General features: G+C 42.1%; 1 protein-coding gene across 1 annotated transcript; it reads right to left on the reverse strand.

Moving 5' to 3' along the window:
- Positions 1-5,370: 5,370 nt before the first annotated feature.
- Positions 5,371-24,130, reverse strand: LOC139412447 (ankyrin repeat and death domain containing 1A). The gene is made up of 15 exons (XM_071159236.1): positions 23,938-24,130; positions 22,828-22,931; positions 21,030-21,128; positions 14,741-14,839; positions 13,223-13,330; positions 12,440-12,538; positions 12,140-12,238; positions 11,717-11,815; positions 11,094-11,192; positions 9,905-10,003; positions 8,743-8,841; positions 7,351-7,446; positions 6,952-7,153; positions 6,420-6,551; positions 5,371-5,444 (listed from the first exon to the last, which is right to left on the reverse strand). The coding sequence occupies exons 1-15, from the start codon at positions 24,128-24,130 to the stop codon at positions 5,383-5,385; spliced, it is 1,689 nt and encodes a 562-aa protein (XP_071015337.1). The 3' UTR covers positions 5,371-5,382.
- Between the last annotated feature and the right edge of the window lie 211 nt (positions 24,131-24,341).

A 24,341-nucleotide genomic window follows, 5' to 3' on the forward strand; every position in this document is an offset into this window, starting at 1 on the left:
AATCAATTCTCCGTATAAATGCACCTGCACTGTGATAGTCTCAGAGGTCCGTTAAAAGCGCAGAGAGCATCACGAAGAACAAGGAACACACCAGGCAGGTCCGAGATACTGTTGTGAAGAAGTTTAAAGCCGGATTTGGATACAAAAAGATTTCCCAAGCTTTAAACATCCCAAGGAGCACTGTGCAAGCGATAATATTGAAATGGAAGGAGTATCAGACCACTGCAAATCTACCAAGACCTGGCCGTCCCTCTAAACTTTCAGCTCATACAAGGAGAAGACTGATCAGAGATGCAGCCAAGAGGCCCATGATCACTCTGGATGAACTGCAGAGATCTACAGCTGAGGTGGGAGACTCTGTCCATAGGACAACAATCAGTCGTATATTGCACAAATCTGGCCTTTATGGAAGAGTGGCAAGAAGAAAGCCATTTCTTAAAGATATCCATAAAAAGTGTTGTTTCAAGTTTGCCACAAGCCACCTGGGAGACACACCAAACATGTGGAAGAAGGTGCTCTGGTCAGATGAAACCAAAATTGAACTTTTTGGCAACAATGCAAAACGTTATGTTTGGCGTAAAAGCAACACAGCTGAACACACCATCCCCACTGTCAAACATGGTGGTGGCAGCATCATGGTTTGGGCCTGCTTTTCTTCACCAGGGACAGGGAAGATGGTTAAAATTGATGGGAAGATGGATGGAGCCAAATACAGGACCATTCTGGAAGAAAACCTGATGGAGTCTGCAAAAGACCTGAGACTGGGACGGAGATTTGTCTTCCAACAAGACAATGATCCAAAACATAAAGCAAAATCTACAATGGAATGGTTCAAAAATAAACATATCCAGGTGTTAGAATGGCCAAGTCAAAGTCCAGACCTGAATCCAATCGAGAATCTGTGGAAAGAACTGAAAACTGCTGTTCACAAATGCTCTCCATCCAACCTCACTGAGCTCGAGCTGTTTTGCAAGGAGGAATGGGAAAAATTTCAGTCTCTCGATGTGCAAAACTGATAGAGACATACCCCAAGTGACTTACAGCTGTAATCGCAGCAAAAGGTGGCGCTACAAAGTATTCACTTAAGGGGGCTGAATAATTTTGCACGCCCAATTTTTCAGTTTTTGATTTGTTAAAAAAGTTTGAAATATCCAATAAATGTCGTTCCACTTCATGATTGTGTCCCACTTGTTGTTGATTCTTCACAAAAAAATACAGTTTTATATATTTATGTTTGAAGCCTGAAATGTGGCAAAAGGTCGCAAAGTTCAAGGGGGCCGAATACTTTCGCAAGGCACTGTATATCTCACTGATCATCCCCAAAGCCAACACCTCATTTGGCTGCCTTTCCTTCCAGTTCTCTGCTGCCATTGACTGGAATGATTTGCAAAAATCGCTGAAGTTGGAGACTTTTATTTCCCTCACCAACTTTAAACATCAACTATCTGACTGAGCAGCTAACCGATCGCTGCAGCTGTACATAGTCCATCTCTAAATAGCCCACCCAATCTACCTACCTCATCCCCATACTGTTTTTATTTGATTTACTTTTCTGCTCTTTTGCACACCAGTATCTCTACTTGCACATCATCGTCTGCTCATTTATCACTCCAGTGTTAATCTTATAAATTGTAATTATTCACTCCTATGGCCTATTTATTGCCTACCTCCTCATGCCTTTTGCACACACTGTATATAGACTTTCTTTTTTCTACTGTGTCATTGATTTGTTTGTGTTATTGGCTTGTTTATTGTTTACTCCATGTGTAACTCTGTGTTGTTGTCTGTGTCACACTGCTTTGCTTTATCTTGGCCAGGTCGCAGTTGCAAATGAGAACTTGTTCAGCTAGCCTACCTGGTTAAATACAGTTGAAATAAAAAATTAAAAAATAAAAATTAGAAATGTCCATGTTTTTGAAAAAAGCACTTTTTTTGTGTCCATTAAAATAACATCAAATTGATCAGAAATACACTGTAGACATTGTTAATGTTGTAAATGACTTTTGTAGCTGGAAACTGCTGATTTTTTTTATTTTAATGTTTTTATCTACATAGGTGTACAGAGGCCCATTATCAGCAACCATCACTCCTGTGTTCCTCCTGTTAGCTAATCCAAGTTTATAATTTTAAAAGGCTAATTGATCATTAGAAAACCCTTTTGCAATTATGTTAGCACAGTTGAAAACTGTTGTTCTGATTTAAGAAGCAATAAAACTGCCCTTTAGACTAGTTGAGTGTCTGGAGCATCAGCATTTGTGGGTTCGATTACAGGCTCAAAATGGCCAGAAACAAAGAACTTTCTTCTGAAACTTGTCAGTCTATTCTAAGAAATTAAGGCTATTCCATGCGAGAAATTGCCAAGGAACTGAAGAGCTGGTACAACGCTGTGTACTACTCCCTTCACAGAACAGCGCAAACTGGCTCTAACCAGAATAGAAAGAAGAGTGGGGGGCCCCGGTGCACAACTGAGCAAGAGGACAAGTACATTAGTGTCTAGTTTGAGAAACAGACGCCTCACAAGTCCTCAACTGGCAGCTTCATTAAATAGTACCCTCAAAACACTAGTCTCAACGTCAACAGTGAAGAGGCGACTCTGGGATGCTGGCCTTCTAGGCAGAGTTCTTCTGTCCAGTGTCTGTGTTCTTTTGCCCATCTTAATATTTGTTTAATTTTTTATTGGCCAGTCTGAGATATGGCTTTTCCTTTGCAACTCTGCCTAAAAGTTCAGCATTCCGGAGTCGCCTCATTAACAATGTCTACACTGTATTTCTGATCAATTTGATGCTATTTTAAATGGACAAAAAAAATGTGCTTTTCTTTCAAAAACAAGGACATTTCTAAGCGACCCCAAACTTTTGAACGGTAGTGTATTTACAAATAATTTGTCAACTGCAAATGAACTGCAAGAAGCCCAAACAGATATATTGGAATATAACGTACTTTCAAACCTTGCTTATCACATGTCTCTATTATTCGTGGAAATAATTGGGAACAGATTTACCAAATTAAAATGAATTGAAGCTGATTTCTTGGTGTTCAGAAAACTTGGGATGCCAAAGAAAAGCACAGAATTTGGCCCGCAGGCTGCCAGTTGGGGAACCTTGGTCTAGTGGTAGTTCTGCTGCCCCCTGGATCACATGACAGTGAAGGCAGCAGTTTGATCCCCTGTTCCACCACTCACTCTCCACTATATCCCTGTCATCTATTTCATCTGTTTTAATACGTCAATATATCTTCAAAATACACTTAAAATATATACTTTTAAAGAAAGTTTCACTAAAATGTTTCTGTATAGAAAGTCAATTAACAAATTCATACCTCATCAGTTGTTGATCATCAATTGTTTAATTGACCTAAATGTACAAGCCAAACAGTGATCAACTAAATAACAGTCCATCCCAGTGCATTGTCCATCAATACAAGAAAATAGAAAACAATTAAGAATTTGTTAAAAACTGATCTTTACACAATATGTATGGCATTTTATGGTAAAAATCTACCATGTGGTAGAACCACCACCTATTTTAGTTATTGAGCTGCATAGTCATGAACAGTTGTAATTTAGTAGACTGAGTTGGCATTGCAGTCCGGTACAGAAGAGAGCAATGTGGAATACTTCACCACACAGCTGAAAGCAGTATAAAACAAGTGGTCTCGCTAGTAAAACATTGAAAAAAGCATTCTATTAATATGGCAGATGTAGAGAGAAAACATGTTTTATTTCTCAGGTATGAAAACATTAAATGGTAGAATGTTTGTTTTATTTTCAGGCATGAAAAAGATGGTGATTGTTAATTTATTATGCCCTCTGCCTTTTAGGCTAAACAACAAGTGGTCTTAAATGCATGGTGCCTAGATAGTTCGGCCGTGCCTTGAATATGGAAATATAATGGCTCAGTAGAACATTTATTTTCATTGCACCTGCACCAGTAGAGCAAATATTTTTCACATTTACAGTGCACCACCCACACACAAAAAAACTCTTAACATTTAATTCAGTTGAACTTAGAGAAAAACACTGACTGCTATAGTTCTCTGTATGACAGACATACATGGATCCTTGACTGATCCAGGGGTCGAATTACAGGTTGCGGGGCACCATAACATATTAGATATATTTACATGGGTGCCTCCATAAGCATTAAATATATACAGATCAAAAATATAAACACAACATGCAACAATTTCTAAGATTTTACTGAGTTACAGTTTATATCAGGACAGCAGTCAATTGAAATGAATGAATTAGGTCCTAATCTATGGATTTCACATGACTGGGAATACAGATATGCATCTGTTGGTCACAGATACCTTGGATCAGAAAACCAGTCAGTCTCTGGTTTCACCACCATTTGCCTCATGCAGCGCGACACATCTCCTTCACATAGAGTTGATAAGGCTATGGAATGTTGTCCCACTCCTCTTCAATGGCTGTGCAAAGTTGCTGGATATTGGCAGGAACTGGAACACACTGTCATACACGTAGATCCAGAGCATCCCAAACATGCTCAACAGGTGACATGTCTGGTGAGTACGCAGGACATGAAAGAACTGGGAAATGTTCAGCCTCCAGGAATTGTGTACAGATCCTTGCGACATGGGGGCCGTACATTATCATGATGAAACATGAGGTGATGGCGACGGATGAATGGCATGACAATGTGCCTCAGAATCTTGTCACGGTATCTCTGTGCATTCAAATTGCCATCGATAAAATGCAGTTGTGTTCGTTGTCTGTAGCTTATGCCTGCCCATACCATAACCCCACCGCCACCATGGGGCTTTCTGTCCACAACGTTGACAGCAGCAAACCGCTCGCTCACATAACGCCATACCTGTGGTCTGTGGTTGTGAGGCCGGTTGGACGTACTGCCAAATTCTCTCAAATGACTTGAGGCTTATGGACATTAAATTCTCTGGCAACAGCTCTGGTGGAAATTCATGCAGTCAGCATTCCAATTTCATGCTCCCTCAAAACATGAGACATCTGTTGCATTGTGTTGTGTGACAAATCTGTACATTTTGGAGTTGCCTTCTATCGTTCCCAGCACAAGGTACACCTGTATAATGATCATGCTGTTAAATCAGCTTCTTGATATGCCACACCTGTCAGGCAGATGGATTATCTTGGCAAAAGAGATATGCTCACTAACAGGGATGTAAACAAATTTGTGCACAAAATTTGAGAGAAATAATCTTTTTGTGCAAATGCACCATTTGAGATCATTTATTTCAGGTCATGAAACATGGGACCAACACTTTACATGTTGCATTTATATTTTGTTCAGTGTGTTAACTTTATTCAGACACTATTTTTAGTTTTGAACCCTGAAATGGGCATTTATTCCTGCAGTACAACAGTGTGTTTCAGGATGGACTTGTTCACATGGCGGTGCATTTCTTGGGAGAGCTTGTGTCTGCATTTGCCTTCTGTCTGATGCTTTCTGTTGAAAGAAAGAAAAAGGAAACTTCTTTGTTCATTCAAGTTGACCTACGGGCTACGGACCATTACTGGTAGAGATGATAAAAGATGGTCAAACCAGCATTTAATGTACTTATGTAATTAATAAGCACAATATCAGTGGTGGAAAAAGTACTAAATTGTCATTCTTGAGAAAAGTACAAGTAAATACTATACATCAAATTCCTTATATTAAGCAAACCACACGATACAATTTCCTTGTTTTTTAAATTTACGGAGAGCCAGGGGCACACTCCAAAACTCAGACATAATAGTGAGTTCGCCAGAAAAGTGGCAGTAGGGATGAAAACCTGTTATATTGGTAATTGAATTGGATTATATTGCTGTCCTACCTGAGCACTCAAAATGTGACCAGTGCTTTTGGGTGACAGGGAAATGTATGGGAGTAAAAAGTACATATTTGCTTTAGGACTGTTTTAGAATAAAACTAAAAGTTGTCAACAATATAAATAATAAAGTAAAGTTCAGATACCCTTTCAAAGTACAGAAATACAGCCAGTGTGATGCATCCTCTTATGATGCAAAATGCATCTTACCGGCTGTATTTCTCTACTTATATATCATGAAAACTTCATTGCTGACATGCAAAACATTTTTGGACTATATCAACAATGGGCTAATGAAACAAATACCAAAAGATTGAAGTACTACTTAAACTACTCTAAGTATTTTTACTTAGTTACTTTACACCACTACATAATATGCTCAAAGCTTTTGGACAACTACCTCCCCCAGGCTAGACAGCAGTGTGGTCTAGAGGGAAGCTGGGCAGTGTTCAGTAGGCATGAAATGACTGACAATGATTGGACAGTACAGTCCGATAAGAACATCCATTGTTGTTTTTATTTAAAAAAATGCTATTCGCCCATTGTGCCCTGGTGCTCAGGTTCGAATACCTGATGGGTGTTGACTCCCGTCCCCCGTTCCATTGACTCACCAGCTAGGTCGGTCCTGGAGATCCCCGTCAGTCCCTCATACAAGCCTTTGATTGGGTTCTCCCCTGCGATGACTACTCCATGCAGCCAGATCAGCAACATACGGTGCCCATGCTCCTTGAAGCTCTTTGTACCTAACATATGTGAATGTCATAAGAGACTTATATAAAATAGGTGGGCTACAATAAGGACAGTTCTGGGCTTAAGTGCCTTGCTCAAGGGCACAAGGGCAGGATATGGTACCTGGGATCTGTCAATTAACCCTCTAGGTTGAACCAGCAACCCTCTGGCTACTGGTCAGCCTCTCACCTAAAGGCTACCTGTCCGCCCAGGCTGCTAACTCCTTAGGCTCTTTGGTGTTTACAGATCTGAAGGAATCATATGAATGTAAGCAATATGGCGGAAACGCCCTTAAAATCAGATAGAAAGCTAGATGGAAAGTTGAATTTTCACTTAGACCTATGTGATTGCTTCAGATCTGAAAACAACGAGCTAGGCTCTGGGGGTTATTTCTAGACCAAGCCAACACTTCACCTGTCCACTGCTGCTCTATGGAGCGTATGTGGGCATCCGTGAAGCCCCAGTGTTGTGCGAGACTCTTCCACTCCCCGCGGGACAGGTCTTTGGTGGCCAGCCTCCACGTGACAGAGCGCAGGTGCTGGGTCTCCACCTGGTGGTCCTGCTTAAAGCTCAGCTGCTTCCCCAGCCACGAATCATCATCGCTGATCACGTTGTCCTGGTACACAAATAAAGGGTGTGTGTTTGAGATTGACTGCATTGCAGTTGAGCTGCGAAGCAGACTGATATTTAATTCTGAAATTCCAAAACACTCATTCCGGAATCGTGATGATCTGGTACAGCTGCGAAGACCTAAAGTAGTCGATCTCAACATGAACAAAGTAGAGCTGCAGGCGCGTTTAAATATGAACCTACCTTTTCCCACTTGTAAAACCGGTCTGCTTTGATGATCATGTCCACTAAGATGACATGGTTTCCTCTGGCTGCCACCTCCAGAGAAGTCTTCCCCTGCTGAGAGTACCAACACACAGCCACAACACTGGATTCAATATGACATACAGTACATCACCTGGGCCGTGTGTCCAGTTCATTAGCACTACTTCACCTGGGTCCAGATCATTAGCACTACTTCACCTGGGTCCAGTTCATTAGCACTACTTCACCTGGGTCCAGATCATTAGCACTACTTCACCTGGGTCCAGTTCATTAGCACTAATTCACCTGGGTCCAGTTCACCTGGGTCCTGTCCGTTAGCACTAATTCACCTGGGTCCTGTCCGTTAGCACTACTTCACCTGGGTCCAGTTCATTAGCACTACTTCACCCGGGTCCAGTTCATTAGCACTAATTCACCCGGGTCCAGTTCATTAGCACTAATTCACCTGGGTCCAGTTCATTAGCACTACTTCACCTGGGTCCAGTTCATTAGCACTACTTCACCCGGGTCCAGTTCATTAGCACTAATTCACCCGGGTCCAGTTCATTAGCACTACTTCACCCGGGTCCAGTTCATTAGCACTACTTCACCCGGGTCCAGTTCATTAGCACCAATTCACCTGGGTCGTGGGTCCAGTTCATTAGCACTAATTCGGGGAGAAACAGTGAAATGAGAGGTACTACCTAAACGTATCTAATAAGCAATACTTGTTGTTGTTTTCTGTTGCAAAATGCTTTTCTCCGGTGTGCTCTGATTAACAGGATCCTGGCATAGTCTTCAGACTGGAATTAAATAATGCTTGAGCCCTTTAAACACACTTTAACGGGAATAGGGGAAATTATTTCATTAATCCAGTGAGCCCATGAGATGTTAACCTAGTCTCAGGACTATTACTCACAGGAGGAAGCATCTGCTGTGCCAGACTGATGAGATATGAAAATGGAAGCTTTCTTAGAAATTGTGTTTAAGTGTGTTGGGAATTCTGATGTTAAATGTTTGTATTATATGATATGAGTTATTTTAATACACAGCATTGTTTCCAATGCAATTTTACCATCAAGGAAAATAAAGTTGACATTATTGAATTTTTATTGCAAGTGTGACTGTCAGTGAAACACGTTATCTGTATTGATACGATTTAGATACCATATCTTCAGTGATTGATACCCTCAATGAGTTGTCCAACCACATTGGAATTTAGATAACCTCTTGAAATGCGTTTTATCCACGCGTTATTAACAATCCATTACAACTCCCACATACAGGCGTTCTTGTTTGCTGCGCCATGTTTTAATGGATCACTTCACTTCTAAAGGTAAATAAAAAACCAGATAAAAAAATTACCCTTTAAAATTAGATTAAATCAAATACCTTATCCAGTAGTTTGAGGTTAACCCCAGCTATGAGGATCATCTCAGCGATGTCCTGTCTTCCATGCTCTGCTGCGATGTGCAGGGCTGTCTGGAGCCTCTGTAATGAAGGAGGTAGAGAGGGAAGGGAGAAAGAACGAGAGAGTGAGACAGAAAAAGAGGGGAAAAAAAGAGATGAATTAGGTCATTAGTGTTACAAGTGTTATGGCAGTATACTGTACAGAAGCCTTCTGTTCTATGGTCTTTACCTCAATGATAATGTGCACAACTTCAAACACAGATCACGCAACACGATGACTCAGAATCGATACAGACACTAAGCAACACGATGACTCAGAATCGATACAGACACTAAGGTACACGATGACTCAGAATCGATACAGACACTAAGGTACACGATGACTCAGAATCGATACAGACACTAAGGTACACGATGACTCAGAATCGATACAGACACTAAGGTACACGATGACTCAGAATCGATACAGACACTAAGGTACACGATGACTCAGAATCGATACAGACACTAAGGTACACGATGACTCAGAATCGATACAGACACTAAGGTACACGATGACTCAGAATCGATACAGACACTAAGGTACACGATGACTCAGAATCGATACAGACACTAAGGTACACGATGACTCAGAATCGATACAGACACTAAGGTACACGATGACTCAGAATCGATACAGACACTAAGGTACACGATGACTCAGAATCGATACAGACACTAAGGTACACGATGACTCAGAATCGATACAGACACTAAGGTACACGATGACTCAGAATCGATACAGACACTAAGGTACACGATGACTCAGAATCGATACAGACACTAAGGTACACGATGACTCAGAATCGATACAGACACTAAGGTACACGATGACTCAGAATCGATACAGACACTAAGGTACACGATGACTCAGAATCGATACAGACACTAAGGTACACGATGACTCAGAATCGATACAGACACTAAGGTACACGATGACTCAGAATCGATACAGACACTAAGGTACACGATGACTCAGAATCGATACAGACACTAAGGTACACGATGCACCATTGACCTAACAAATCATTGAATGCATTGTATAGAATGTTTCCATACAGTAAGGTGTTTACTGTAACGCCCAGAGAGTGGAAACATTACTCACATTGTCAGATATGTCCAGATCACATTCAGCGTCTATTAGCAGCCGTACCACCTCGGTGTGATTGTGGAGCACGGCGGTGTGAAGAGGGGATGTGTGTTGCTGTTCAAAACACAAGGTAAAATTAGATACACATTGATGGTTACCACATACAGATGCCACGTAAATAATAATAATAAGTTATACTTGTAGAGCGCTTTTCATTATGCAAGAATAATCTCAAAGTGCATAAAATGAAATATAAACTAGGAAATACAGTAAAGACATTTAAAAAATATATAACAATATCATGAAAACAACAATAGGAGTCTAGGAACGAGGCTAGTCCAGCCGACAGAGATGAGTCTTAAGGCCTGCTTTAAATGCACCAACAGTCTGAGGAACAAGGAGGTGTAATGAGTTCGCACTCAAAAAGACGTTGCATAAATCTTATTTCATTATTCACTGTGTTTTATAATGGTCACTGCATCAGGGATAACTTACACAGACAGGTATTCAGTAAGAACCCATTACACCTCTTTGTTTGTCTGAATTGGCAGGTTTTACACACCAGCCAAGCTTCTGGGGGAGTGCGATGGTTCTCTTTTGATTAGTGGTACGTGGGAGGAAAAGGCCTGTTGTACTGTAGCTTGTGGTCTTGTTTCAGACACAAACTAAAACAAAGATCTATGGAGAGAACCTATTCTGCACTGAGGCACTGAAAAAACACCTTTTGTGTCTTGGGCGGATCCAGTGGTCTAAGCTGCTGCCTCCAGGACCCTACTGCTGCAGCATGGGTTTACAACTAGCATGTCAGAACACCTGTTTATTGACTCTCTCTATCCAATACAACAAACATATGAGACGAGTGGGACTGTCCTACTCCTTAAAAAATAAAATAAATAAAACACTTACTGAAAACATCAATATAGGACATGCACTAAATTATACAACAAATGTGGCACCAATTCTCTGAGTAGGAAAAAGTTAGGAAAAAGAGAAAGTGGAGAAGACATGGTGCAGATGCTGAACCCTACTGGTGTATTCTGAGCTGTTGGGCTTAACTAAAAGACCTGGCTGTTCACTATTGTAATTTGAAAGAGGAGCTAACCAAGTTGCAATAAGTGCTACCAACTATTCCTACAGGGGAGCTAACCGATGCACAAACTAGTGTAGCATGTACAGTATGGTTAAAGGTTGGTTGCATACTCACGCCATCCACCGTGTCTGTGTTGACGCCCGCCTCCAGCAGCAGACTGGTTTCCCTCTCAAAGCCGTGCTGGGCCACGTAGTGGAGGGCATTCATATTCTTCTGCACAGACAACAACATAGTGGGACAGGTCACAGTTCAGACTCACTAACGTACCTCTCAGTCTTACACATTAGTTGGCACTTTGACATTATACATCTATCCATCCAATTATCTATCTATCCAATTATCTATCCATCCAATTATCTATCCATCCAATTATCTATCCATCCAATTATCTATCCATCCAATTATCTATCCATCCAATTATCTATCCATCCATCTCAGATTCAGTCTTAAATGTAAGTGTGATAATCAGGTACTACTTTAAACTAATTACAATTGACTTAAAGTCTTTATAAACTCTTTGACATATTTAGATGCTTTAGAAATCATGTATTATCATCCATGCCTGTCTCTGCAAGGGTTTTAACATCATTGTCTTGGAAGAGAAGGTCCCAGTCAGTGCATAGGAAGCACACACTTCTAGGTGGTCCTCTGTCCATACGTTTACAGCTATATGAATATATAGATGAATGCTCTATAAAGCCTTTATGAGTTATAGTTAATTGAAAGTTGACCCTTACGTTTGTCAGCGCGTTGACATTACAGCAGGCCTCCAGCAGTAGTTTGACACATTCATAGTGACCTCCATCAGAGGACAGGTGCAGAGGTGTCAGTCCGTCCTGGAGAACCAAATATCACGTCACAACAGGCCTCCATCAGCTTTACATTCTATCAACAGAATAGGGAATAATCAACCATATAAAATAGAACAAGTAGCAGTAACCCTAATTGTTATTATAGTGAAATAGAATTAGTTATTTCCTGGCAAAATAAAGGTTTAGAAGCAAAACATAAATTAATAGTAAACTATTTTTTCTCATCATTATCCATATAAAGTGAAGCAGGAACCACGACAGCTAAAAGGCATTGAATATAAAATGTAGTTTCTGGGCTGCTTTTAACCCTACACCACACCTGACAGTGACAATATGTTCTTTACTCACTATGTTTCTCTCGTCAATGTCCACTCCTGTCTCAACTAACTTCTGCAGGACCTCGTTATGTCCATGCTTGGCTGCTAGATGGATGGCCATGTTTTCATCCTATACAATATATAAAAACACAAAGACATCATGCTATATTTACATGATAACATGTTACAAACACACACGAAAAGTAATGTAAACGCATTTTCCAAAGGTGTTTAAAGTTGATGTTTACTCTCTCACTACTGTAACACTAGCCTAATCATGTATTAACCTATAAGTGTGTATGTGTGCACGTGTGTCAACGTCTGAACCTACCTTATCCTTGAGGCCGTGAGTGCAGCCCATACCGATGAGGAACTCAACCACCTCTAGTTGTCCATGTTCTGCAGCCAGGTGAAACGCTGTCTTCCCAGACTGACAGTAAAACAGGGAGTGAGGGATTAACTAGAAGAAGACAGTAACAGTAATGACAACATCACAGCATGACCAAATGACACTAATGACAATATGACCAAATTACAGTATGAAAGTATTGACAGTATGGAATAACAGTGTCTTCTGTTCTGCCCCAAGCAGGGCTCAAACTAATAACCTCCTGCACAAACACACAAGCCAACTGTTTTAGCCAACAGAGCAAGGGACTAGTCTGTCACTCTGTAAGCGACAGTTGGCTGTTGGGGGTGGGGCTTGATGTCACTGATGTCCAGCCAACATGCGACAAGCAGGTTTGACATCCTAGTAAACACATCCAACATGGCACAGGATAAATAATAGGAAGCATAGTAAACCCTCAAGGTATCTGTTGTGCACAGAGGGTGGTGATACTGCATCAATCAAATTCTTAAAGTAAACAAGATTTTTTAAATTGTGTCATCAATTTCCCTTGTAAATCCTGTAACCAGGCAGGGTTGAGACTAAAGCACACACAGGGAGAGTATAAGGAAAGCCCTAGGACAGTACTGGGAAAGTACTGGGAAAGGAAAGCACTCCCAGGAAAATACAAGTTCAAGGAATTTGCTATGAAAGGTCTTTGGAAGAACTAGGAAAGTGCAGAAAGCGTGCTAGTGAAGAACCGGTAATGTGGTGTGGGGCAGTCACATTGTCCACCCTGTCCAGCAGTACATCCTCTACTAGGTCCTCCATGATGAACTCCAGCACTCTGCTATGACCCCGCTGGGCGGCACAGTGCAGCAGGCCCAGACCATTCTGACAGAGAGACGGATACATAACATATTATAAGTCTTATTATAATACAAAAATGAATTGTAAGACAGAAATGACTGAAAGCCGCCTCAAGTGGTGTGATCTGGAAGACTTGCTGTCACGTTCACTGTCTTCAAACTCCCTGTCATAGATGAGCCAAGGAGCAGCGTGCATGTAATTCCACATCTTTAATAAAGTGAAACCTTCACAACAAAAAACAGGTAAACAGAAACCGAACGTGACGCAACCGTGGAGCACACAAACACACACAGAAAATAAATAATTACCCACAACATTAAGTGGGAAAAGGCTGCCTAAGTATGATTCCCTATCAGAGACAATGATAGACAGCTGCCTCTGATTGGGAACCACACTTGGCCAAAAACAAAGAAATAGAAAACATAGAATGCCCACCCAAATCACACCCTGACCTAACCAAATAGAGAAATAAAACGTCTCTAAGGTCAGGACGTGACACTTGCCCCAAACCTAGTAAGATGGAGTACATTTGTCAATGGCCTATGCTCCTCATAGGAGCCAAAGGCTTAAGTCAAGTCAGTCAGTAAATTATTATGACATAAATTAACTTACAGAGCACTATATTTGCAAGCTTTAAAGGCGTAATATGTAGAAATTGTTCCGCCATTGCCTGGATGCTAAAATGTTTGTGAATGTTATTTTTCAAATTAAACTCTTTATGACAATGTATCATTCTTTGAGGGTCTAATTACACCATAACACACTGGTCTGACACAACCCTGCAAAACACAGTATGCTGGCTTGCAAAGTGATGTGTAATTTTTTGAAGAATCCAGCCAGAGTAAGGATGTCCAAAATTGACTGCTGGGGTAGAGAAGTTTGATTAATGAGACCTAAATCATCTAAACTGGAACAGCCATCTCAGTAACTGGTGCAATAAGTCCAACTACTAACAGATTGGGTTAGTTCAGAAAAATGTAGCATAAGATTAATCAACAATTCTGAGAACAAACCTGCAGGGAAATATGAAGATGATTGGTTTTGAGCAAACATGAATTTGTAATTTTACTCAACAAGCTTGTTCAAATTCAGCTAACTTCGAGCAGTATTTGTTGAGTGAACAAACTTGAACACATCAGCTCAACTTCTTGTCATTTTGAAGTCCAGCCAACACAGAGTACCCCTGATTAAGCAATTGGTTAAGTTGGCTTTTCTTTTGTGTGCATAGGTGTGAATACAAACAGCATATTGTTTGCCTGAATTACACAAGCTATGACTAGTTACAATTAGACACAATTGTAGAATAGACACAATTAAAAGACTAAAACATGAAGGTAATTGCATGATGTAGTTCTATCCGCGTTTTTACATCATTGGGGGTAGGATCCGTTCCATTGAATTGGGTCAATTCATGTAATTAATTGTATAACTTACTTTGTTTTCACAGTTGAGCTTTGCGCCAGAGGCCACGAGGATCTGTAGGATCTTGAGGCGACCGAACCAGGCTGCCAGCAGCAGAGGATTCATACCAAACTGAGAAGGGACAGCATGTTGTAGAAATAGAATGAACACACATTTTCTAAGTATCTGCTGCTGTTCACTTTACTCACCCTCTTCTGGACTCGCAGCCGATTTGATCTCCATGATTATGTAGCCTACATCTCTGCCTCATATATAATATGTGCCTTCAGAAAGTATTTTCCCCTTGACTTATTCCAAATGTTGTTTTAAAGCCTGATATTCAACATGGATAAAATTGTTGCTTTTTTCACCCATCTTAACACAATACCCCATAACGACAAAGTGAAAACATGTTTTTAGAAAGTGTTGCTAATTTATTGTTAATTAAATACAAAAATATCAAATGTACATAGGTGTTCACACCCATGAGTCAATACATGTTAGAATCACACCTGAGAACACATGGATTGTACAATATTTGCACATTATTATTTGAAAGATTCTTCAAGCTCTGTCAAGTTGATTGTTGATCATTGCTAGACAGCCAGTTTCAAGTCTTTCCATAGATTTTCAAGCCGTTTTAAGTCAAAGCTGTAACTACAGTAGGCCACTCAGGAACATTCAATGTTGTCTTGGGAAGCAACTCCAGTGTATATTTGGCCTTGTGTTTTAGGTTATTGTCCTGCTGAAAGGGGAATTTGTCTCTGTGTCAAGTGTGCTCCCTCTCAGGCCTCTAGGTCATCAGGCTGCTCGTTATGGCGCACACCTGTCACCATCGTTACGCGCACCTGCGTGTCGTAAATATGATCTGGTGCAACCAATTACCTTCAGAAGTCACATAACTAGTTAAATAAAGTCCACCTGTGTGCAATCTAAGTGTCACATGATCTGTCACGTGATCTCAGTATATATACACCTGTTCTGAAAGACCCCAGAGTCTGCAACTACACTAAGCAAGCGGCACCATGAAGACCAAGGAGCTCGCCAAACAGGTCAGGGACAAAGTTGTGGAGAAGTATAGATCAAGGTTGGGTTATACAAAACTATCTGAAACTTTGAACATCCCACAGAGCACCATTAAATCCATTATTAAAAAATGGAAAGAATATGTCACCACAACAAACCTGCCAAGAGAGGGCTGCCCACCAAAACTCATGGACCAGGCAAGGAGGGCATTAGTCAGACAGGCAACAAAGAGAACAAAGATAGGAAGGAGCTGCAAAGCTCCACAGCGGCGATAGGAGTATCTGTCCATAGGACCACTTCAAGCAGTACACTCCACAGAACTGGCAAAAAAAGCCATTGCTTAAAGAACAAAAATAAGCAAACACGTTTGGTGTTTGCCAAAAGGCACGTGGGCGACTCCCCAAACATATGGAAGAAGGTACTCTGGTCAGATGAGACTAAAATTGAGCTTTTTGGCCATCAAGGAAAACGCTATATCTGGCGCAAACCCAACACCTCTCATCACTCTGAGATACTAAACGATATCATAACCGCCATCGATAAAAGACAGTACTGTGCAGCCGTCTTCATCGCCCTGGCCAAGGCTTTCGACTCTGTCACTCACCGTATTCTCATCGGTAGACTCAACAGCCTTGGTTTCTCAAATGACTGCCTCACCTGGTTCACCAACTACTTCTCAGATATAATTCAGTGTGTCAAATCGGAAGGCCTGTGGTCCAGACCTCTGGCAGTCTATGGGGGTACCACAGGGTTCAATTCTCGGGCCGACTCTTTTCTCTGTATATATCAATGATGTCGCTCTTGCTGCGGGTGATTCCTTGATCCACCTCTACGCAGACGACACCATTCTGTATACTTCTAGCCCTTCTTTGGACACTGTGTTAACAAACCTCCAAACGAGCTTCAATGCCATACAACACTCCTTCTGTGGCCTCCAACTGCTCTTAAACGCTAGTAAAACTAAATACATGCTCTTCAACCGATCGCTGCTCGCACCCGCTCGCCCGACTTGCGTCATTACTATGGACAGTTCTGACTTAGAATATGTGGACAACTACAAATACCTAGGTGTATGGCTAGACTGTAAACTCTCCTTCCAGACTCATTAAGCATCTCCAATCCAAAATTAAATCTAGAATCTATTTCACAACAAAGCCTCCTTCACTCACGCTGCTAAACATACCCTCGTAAAACTGACTATCCTACCGATCCTCGACTTTGGCGATGTCATCTACAAAATAGTCTCCAACACACCAACTCAGCAAACAGGATGCAGTCTATCACAGTGCCATCCGTTTTGTCACCAAGCCCCATATACCACCCATCACTGCGTCCTGTATGCTCTCATCGGCTGGCCCTCGCTACATATTCGGCTGACCCACTGGCTCCAGGTCATCTATAAGTCTTTGCTAGGTAAAGCTCTGCCTCATCTCAGCTCACTGGTCACCATAACAACACCCACCCGTAGCACACGCTCCAGCAGGTGTATCTCACTGGTCATCCCCAAAGCCAACAACTCCTTTGGCCGCCTTTCCTTCCAGGTCTCTGCTGCCAATGACTGGAACGAATTGCAAAAATCGCTGAAGTTGGAAACTTATGTCTCCCTCAATAATTTTAAGCATCAGCTATCTGAGCAGCTTACCAATCACTGCAGCTGTACACAGCCCATCTGTAATAGCCAATCCAACTAACTACCTCTTTTGCACACCAGTATGTCTACTTGCACATCATCATCTGCACATCTATCACTCCAGTGTTAATTTGCTAAATTGTAATTACTTCACTACTATGGCCTATTTATTGCATTACCTCCTTACTCCATTTGCACACACTGTATATATATATTTCTATTGTGTTATTGATTGTACTTTTGTTTATCCCATGTGTAACTCTTATTTTTTGTTGCACTGCTTTGCTTTATCTTGGCCAGGTTGCAGTTGTAAATGAGAACTTGTTCTCAACTGGCCTACCTGGTTAAAACATTTTTTAAATAACCATGTTTTTTTATCGGCAGGGACTGGGAAACTTGTCAGAATTGAAGGAATGATGGATGGCACTAAATACAGGGAAATTCTTGAGGGAAACCTGTTTCAGTCTTCCAGAGATTTGAGAGGTTCACCATCCAGCAGGACAATGGCCCTAAGCATACTGCTAAAGCAACACTCGAGTGGTTTAAGGGGAAACATTTAATTGTCTTGGAATGGCCTAGTCAGAGCCCAGACCTCAATCCAATTGAGAATCTGTGGTATGACTTAAAGATTGCTGTATACCAACGGAACACAACCAAATTGAAGGAGATGGAGCAGTTTTGCAAAACTCCCAGTGGCAAGATGTGCCAAGCTTATAAAGACATATCCCAAGAGACTTGCATCTGTAATTTCTGCAAAAAGGTGGCTCTACAAAGTTTTGACTTGAGGGGGAATAGTTATGCACGCTCAAGTTCTGTTTTTTTGTCTTATTTCTTGTTTGTCTCACAATAAAAAATATTTTGCAGCTTAAAAGTGGTAGGCATGTTGTGTTGTGTTCACTCTGTCATGTAGGTTAGTATTGTGGAGTAACTACAATGTTGTTGATCCATCCTCAGTTTACTCCTATCGCAGGTATTAAACTCTAACTGTTTTATAGTCACCATTGGCCTCATGGTGAAATCCCTGAGTGGTTTCCATCCTCTTCGGCAACTGAGTTAGGAAAGATGCCTGTATCTGCTCAAAAGGATATTCAATGTCTGCTTTTTTTATTTTATTTCTCAAAGCCCTTCTTTGCTAGGCATTAGAACATGTCCTTGGTCTTTGTCATTGAATCTGTGTTGGAAATTCACCGCTCGACTGAGGGACCTTACATATAATTGTATGTGTGGGGTAAAGAGAGAAGGTAGTCATTCAGAAATCATGTTAAACACTATTATTGCACCATGCAATTGATTATGTGACTTGTTCAGCACATTTTTACTCCTGAATTTATTTAGGCTTGGCGGTTGAATACTTATTGACTCAATACATTTCAGCTTTTATTTTTTTTAATTAATTTGTAAACACTACTAAAAACATAATTACACATTGACATTATGAGGTATTGTGTGTAGTAGGCCAGTGACACAATCTCAATTGAATACATTTTAAATTCAGGCCGTAACACAACAACATTTGGAAAAAGTCAAGGGGTGGGAATACCTTTTGAATGTAATGTATACAGTGCAATCGGAAAGTATTCAGACCACTTTACTTTTTCCAAATGTTGTTATGTTACAGCCTTATTCTAAAATGGATGAAATACTTTTTCCCTCATCAATCTACACACAATATCCCATAATGACAAAGAAAAAAATGGGCTTTAGAATTGTTTTCAAGCTATGAGACTCGATATTGAGCTCAGGTGCATCCCGTTTCCATACAACTTGATTGGAGTCCACCTGTGGTAAATTCAACTTATTGGACATGATTTGGAAAGGCACACACCTGTCTATGTAAGGTCCCACAGTTGACAGTGCATGTCAGAGCAAAAATTTTCCATAGCCCTCCGAGACAGGATTGTGTTGAGGCACGGATCTGGGTAAGGGTACACCAAAAAAATTCTGCAGCATTGAAGGTCCCCAACAACAAGGTGGCCTCCATCATCCTTAAATGGAAGAAGTTTGGAACCACCAAGACTCTTCCTAGAGCTGGCCACCCAGCCAAACTGAGCAATCGGGGGAGAAGGGCCTTGGTCAGGGAGGTGACCAAGAACCCGATGGTCACTGACAGAGCTTCAGAGTTGCTCTGTAGAGATGGGAGAACCTTCCAGAAGGACATCTCTGCAGCACTCCAACAATCTGGCCTTTACGGTAGAGTGGCCAGACGGAAGCCACTCCTCAATAGAAGGCACAAGACAGTTAACTTAGAGTTTGCAAAAAGGCACCTAAAGGACTCTCAGACCATGAGAAACAAGATTCTGTGGTCTGATGAAAACAAGATTGAACTCTTTGACCTGAATGCCAAGCTTCACGTCTGGAGGAAACATGGCACCATCCCTACGGTGAAGCATGGTGGAGGCAGCATCATGCTGTGGGGATGTTTTCAGCGGCAGGGACTGGGAGACTAGTCAGGATCAAGAGAAAGAATAACGGAGCAAAGTACAGAGAGATCCTTGATGAAGAGCGCTCTAGAGCGCTCAGGACCTCAGACTGGGGTGAAGGTTCACCTTCCAACAGGTCATCGACTCCAAGCACATAGTCAAGACAACGCAGGAGTGGCTTCGGGCAAATCTCTGAATGTCCTTGGGTGGCCAAGCCAGAGCTTAGGCTTGAACCTAATCTAACATCTCTGGAGAGACCTGAAAATAGCTGTGCAGCGACGCTCCCCATCCAACCTTACAGATATTGAGAGGATCTGCAGAGAAAAATGGGAGAAACTCCCCAAATATAGGTGTGCCGAGCTTGTAGCGTCCTACCCAAGAAGTCTCAAGGCTGTAATCGCTGCCAAATGTGCTCCAACAAAGTACTGAGTAAAGGGTCTGAATACTTATGTAAATGTGATATTTCAGTTTATTTCAAAATGTAAAGAAACCTGTTTATTCTTTGTTATTACAGGCTATTTTGTGTAGATTGAAAAGGAATTAAAACAGTTTCATCCATTTTAGAATAAGGCAGTAACGTAATGAAATGTTTAAAAAGTCAACGGGTCTGAATATTTTGTAGGTTCATTTAGAATGTAGGCTACAACCTTGTCTGTTGTAATTAAGAACATTGCAGCAGCACAAGCAGGACACAGTCAACACATTGCAGTGGCAAAACACATGAAATCACCATTTAGACTGCCTGTCTGTGTCTTACTTGTGTTTGGTGAAATATTCATCACAGTCATTATAATGCCAGTGTCCTGAGACAAAGGGTGTTTACTGTGTGTGTGCATACGTGTGTGTGTGCGCGCATACGTGTGTGTGTGTGTGTGTGCGGGTGTGTGCGAGCATGCACTTTTGTGTGTGTCTGTGCAGAGAACCAGACAAGAAACACTGAGTAAGGTCATTTCTACGACCCCCCACATCTACGCTGATGAATATGAAGGGGTCTCTAACTGTTACCTCATTATACACCCAAATTAACTGCATTACAGAGACAGAGTTGTCTCAAGGGCTCATAAACAAAGGTGGGATGTTATGAGCAATTTTATGCACAGTTCATTAGAAAATGCAGATCATGGCTGAGTAACTGCAATAAACTTTGTGAGGCCATAGCCCACAATAAAATACTGTCTGTATGAGTGTGTGTTTGTGAGTGTGAGTGTAAGCATGAGTGTGAGTGTGAGCGTGTGTGTGTACCTACACTGTCCTCCACATCCACCTCATTATTATGGTCTAGTAACAGACGTAGAGCCTGCTCGTTCCCAGCCCCTGCCGCCCAGTGCAGCGCTGTACGGCCTTTCTGTGGAGAGCGAGAGGAGGAAGAGAGAGAAAACATAATGAGAATGGTGAGAGAGGAGGAGAGAGAAACAACACGATAGAGAGGAGAGAGAAACAACACGATAGAGGAGAGAGAGAGAGAAACAACGCGATAGAGAGAGAGAGAGAAACAACGTGATAGAGAGGAGAGAGAAACAACGCGATAAAGAGGAGAGAGAAACAACACGATAGAGAAACACGATAGAGAGGAGAGAGAAACAACACGATAGAGAGGAGAGAGAAACAACACGATAGAGAAACAACACGATAGAGAGGAGAGAGAAACAACACGATAGAGAGGAGAGAGTAACAACACGATAGAGAGGAGAGAGAAACAGCACGATAGAGAGGAGAGAGAAACAGCACGATAGAGAGGAGAGAGAAACAACACGATAGAGAGGAGAGAGAAACAACACGATAGAGAGGAGAGAGAAACAACATGATAGAGAGGAGAGAGAAACAACACGATAGAGAGGAGAGAGAAACAACACGATAGAGAGGAGAGAGAAACAACACGATAGAGAGGAGAGAGAAACAACACGATAGCGAGGAGAGAGAAACAACACGATAGAGAGGAGAGAGAAACAACACGATAGAGAGGAGAGAGAAACAACACGATAGAGAGGAGAGAGAGAGGAGAGAGAAACAACACGATAGAGGAGAGAAACACGATAGAGAGGAGAGAGTAACAACAGCAGAACATATCGAGGGGATGGCGAAATACATTTGAATGTGAAATGCTTTTGATGTGTTTTTAGTGTGTAGCTGTTCTTTCATATTATTGTTTTACAGCCGCAAACCAAATCGCCCAATGTAGGACAATAAAGTGTTCTGAATCAGAATGAAATAAAACACAACAATAATGTAGGCATGAAAGGTGGTTTATCTGCAGTGGACGTGAGCATGCAGATAAAGAAGCTTGAGGTAGACAGAAGCTCTCTCCCTTTCCACTGGAACAGATACAGTAACAGCTCTGAAAGGTTATGTAAAGTCTAGGTTAAGATACTTCCACTATATAACCACATAGACAGCTTCATACTTTCATGATCCCTGCAGGGTAATTCAGTTCATCACAACACAGAGAAGAAAACATAAGTTGCATGCTATATTTTACTGCAAAAAACCCCAAACACTTTTATTATGCAACTTATTTGCAAGAACATTGAGTGAGAAACAGTTAACGACCTAGCGGTGAAACCTTGGGCCATGCTAGCCAAGAGAAACAAGTCGGATGGTGTTATTTCACCACAGTGAGGTGAAATCCGGGTCATATCCTTTTCCCGGGACAACAAGATGCTGGTTTCCTTTTCTTCAAAGCACAAACGGCAGGAACAAAGCTACAGCTGCTAAAGCGTTGGCAGTGGCAGTGTGGCACTGACTGACTGGCATTGACTCTGTCAGATCAAATCCTTCCTGGGTATTTGCACTGTGGTTTACTAATGGGAATTAGTACAGCTTAGTATACGTTTTGTGGAATTAGTAGAAGTTCTTGTGAACTCACTTTCAGTCAGGTTTCAAGACAACAATAGTCATTATCATGAAAAACATGCATAGCATCCCGTATTCAATTGACAGTGGTAAACTATTGTGTGTAAGTGTGTGTGCATGCGTGCATATGTGTGTGTATCTGCCAACGACTGTGACTGTGTGTGTATGCTCTCCAATCCCGTACATGCACTCACTTTGTTTTTGGCCTTGATGTCCACTCCTTTCTTCATCAGCTCCCGCATTTTGTCCGTGTCATTCCTCTTTGCTGCATCGTGGAACTCCTTCTCCGACCGGAGCACTGTGAACAGACATGGGCCATGGAAAGGAGGATGGGAGAAACAGGAACAAGCGTCAGGCTCTCTCTGTTCACAAGGAGGGGGCAGGTAGCCTAGTGGTTAGAGCGTTGGGGGGGGCCAGTAACCGAAAGGTTGCGATATCAAATCCAAGAGGTGACAAGGCAAATATCTGTCATTCTGTCCCTGAACAAGGTAGTTAACATACTGATCCCAGGCTGCCATTGTAAATCTTATCTCTTAAATATCTATCCAATGGATTTTGTGATGTATGGATCACTGCCTCAGCCATGGATTGATCTGTCAAATGTATTTATTTGCTTTCATGTTGATGCCTGTCTTTTTTCTTACCCCCCCTTTTCTTCCCCTTGCGTCCTCTAAACCTCAGAGTCACGCGTCCTCCAAATCAACCGCACTTCTTAACACCCACACGCTTAACCCAGAAGCCAGCCACACCAATGTGTCAGAGGAAACACCGTTCAACTGACGACCGAGGTCAGCCTGCAGGAGTCGCTAGAGCGCGATGAGCCAAGTAAAGCCCCCCCCCCACAGCCAAAACCCTCCCCTAACCCGGACGACGCTGGACCTGGGATCGAACCCAGGTCTGTAGTGACGCCTCTAGCACTGCACCTGTCACGGTCGTTGTATGGAGGAGACCAAGGCGCAGTGTGGTAAGCGTACATACTTATTTTAATGGAAGAACAAACACTGAACAAAACTAATACAAAACAACAAAAACAAACCGTGAAGCTGTTATGGCTAGAGCAGACAGGCAACTAAACATAGACTAATAACCCACAAACTACCCAAGGAATATGGCTCCCTAAATATGGTCCCCAATCAGAGACAACGATAAACAGCTGCCTCTGATTGAGAACCAATCTAGGCAACCACAGACATATAAACACCTAGACTTACAAAAACCCCTAGACAATACAAAAACTAAACGGACCCTCGCTGCGTGGATCAGCGTGGACTGGGGACCGTTGCCGGAGGCTCCGGACTGGGTACCGTCGCCGGACGCTCCGGACTGGGTACTGTCATCGGACGCTCTGCACTGCCAAGGCGCACTGTAGGCCTGGTGCCGGCACTGGTGGTACCGGGCTGGGGACACGCACCTCAGGGCGAGTGCGGGGAGGAGGAACAGGACGTACTGGACTGTGCAGGCGCACTGGAGGTCTGGAGTGTAGAGCTGACAACCCATCCTGGTTGGATGTTTATTTTCAGCCTGAAAATGCAGGGCGCTGGCACAGGGCGCTGGCACAGGGCGCTGGCACAGGGTGCACTGGTCTGTGCAGACTCACCAGAGACATAGTGCGCAGAGCCGGCACAGGATATCCTGGTCCAAGGAGGTATACTGGAGACCAGGAGCGCTGTGCCGGCACCTTCCTTCCTGGCTGGATGCCCATTCTAGC

Source organism: Oncorhynchus clarkii, chromosome 6 (assembly GCF_045791955.1).
Source record: "Oncorhynchus clarkii lewisi isolate Uvic-CL-2024 chromosome 6, UVic_Ocla_1.0, whole genome shotgun sequence".
NCBI classification, from domain to species: Eukaryota; Metazoa; Chordata; class Actinopteri; order Salmoniformes; family Salmonidae; genus Oncorhynchus; species Oncorhynchus clarkii.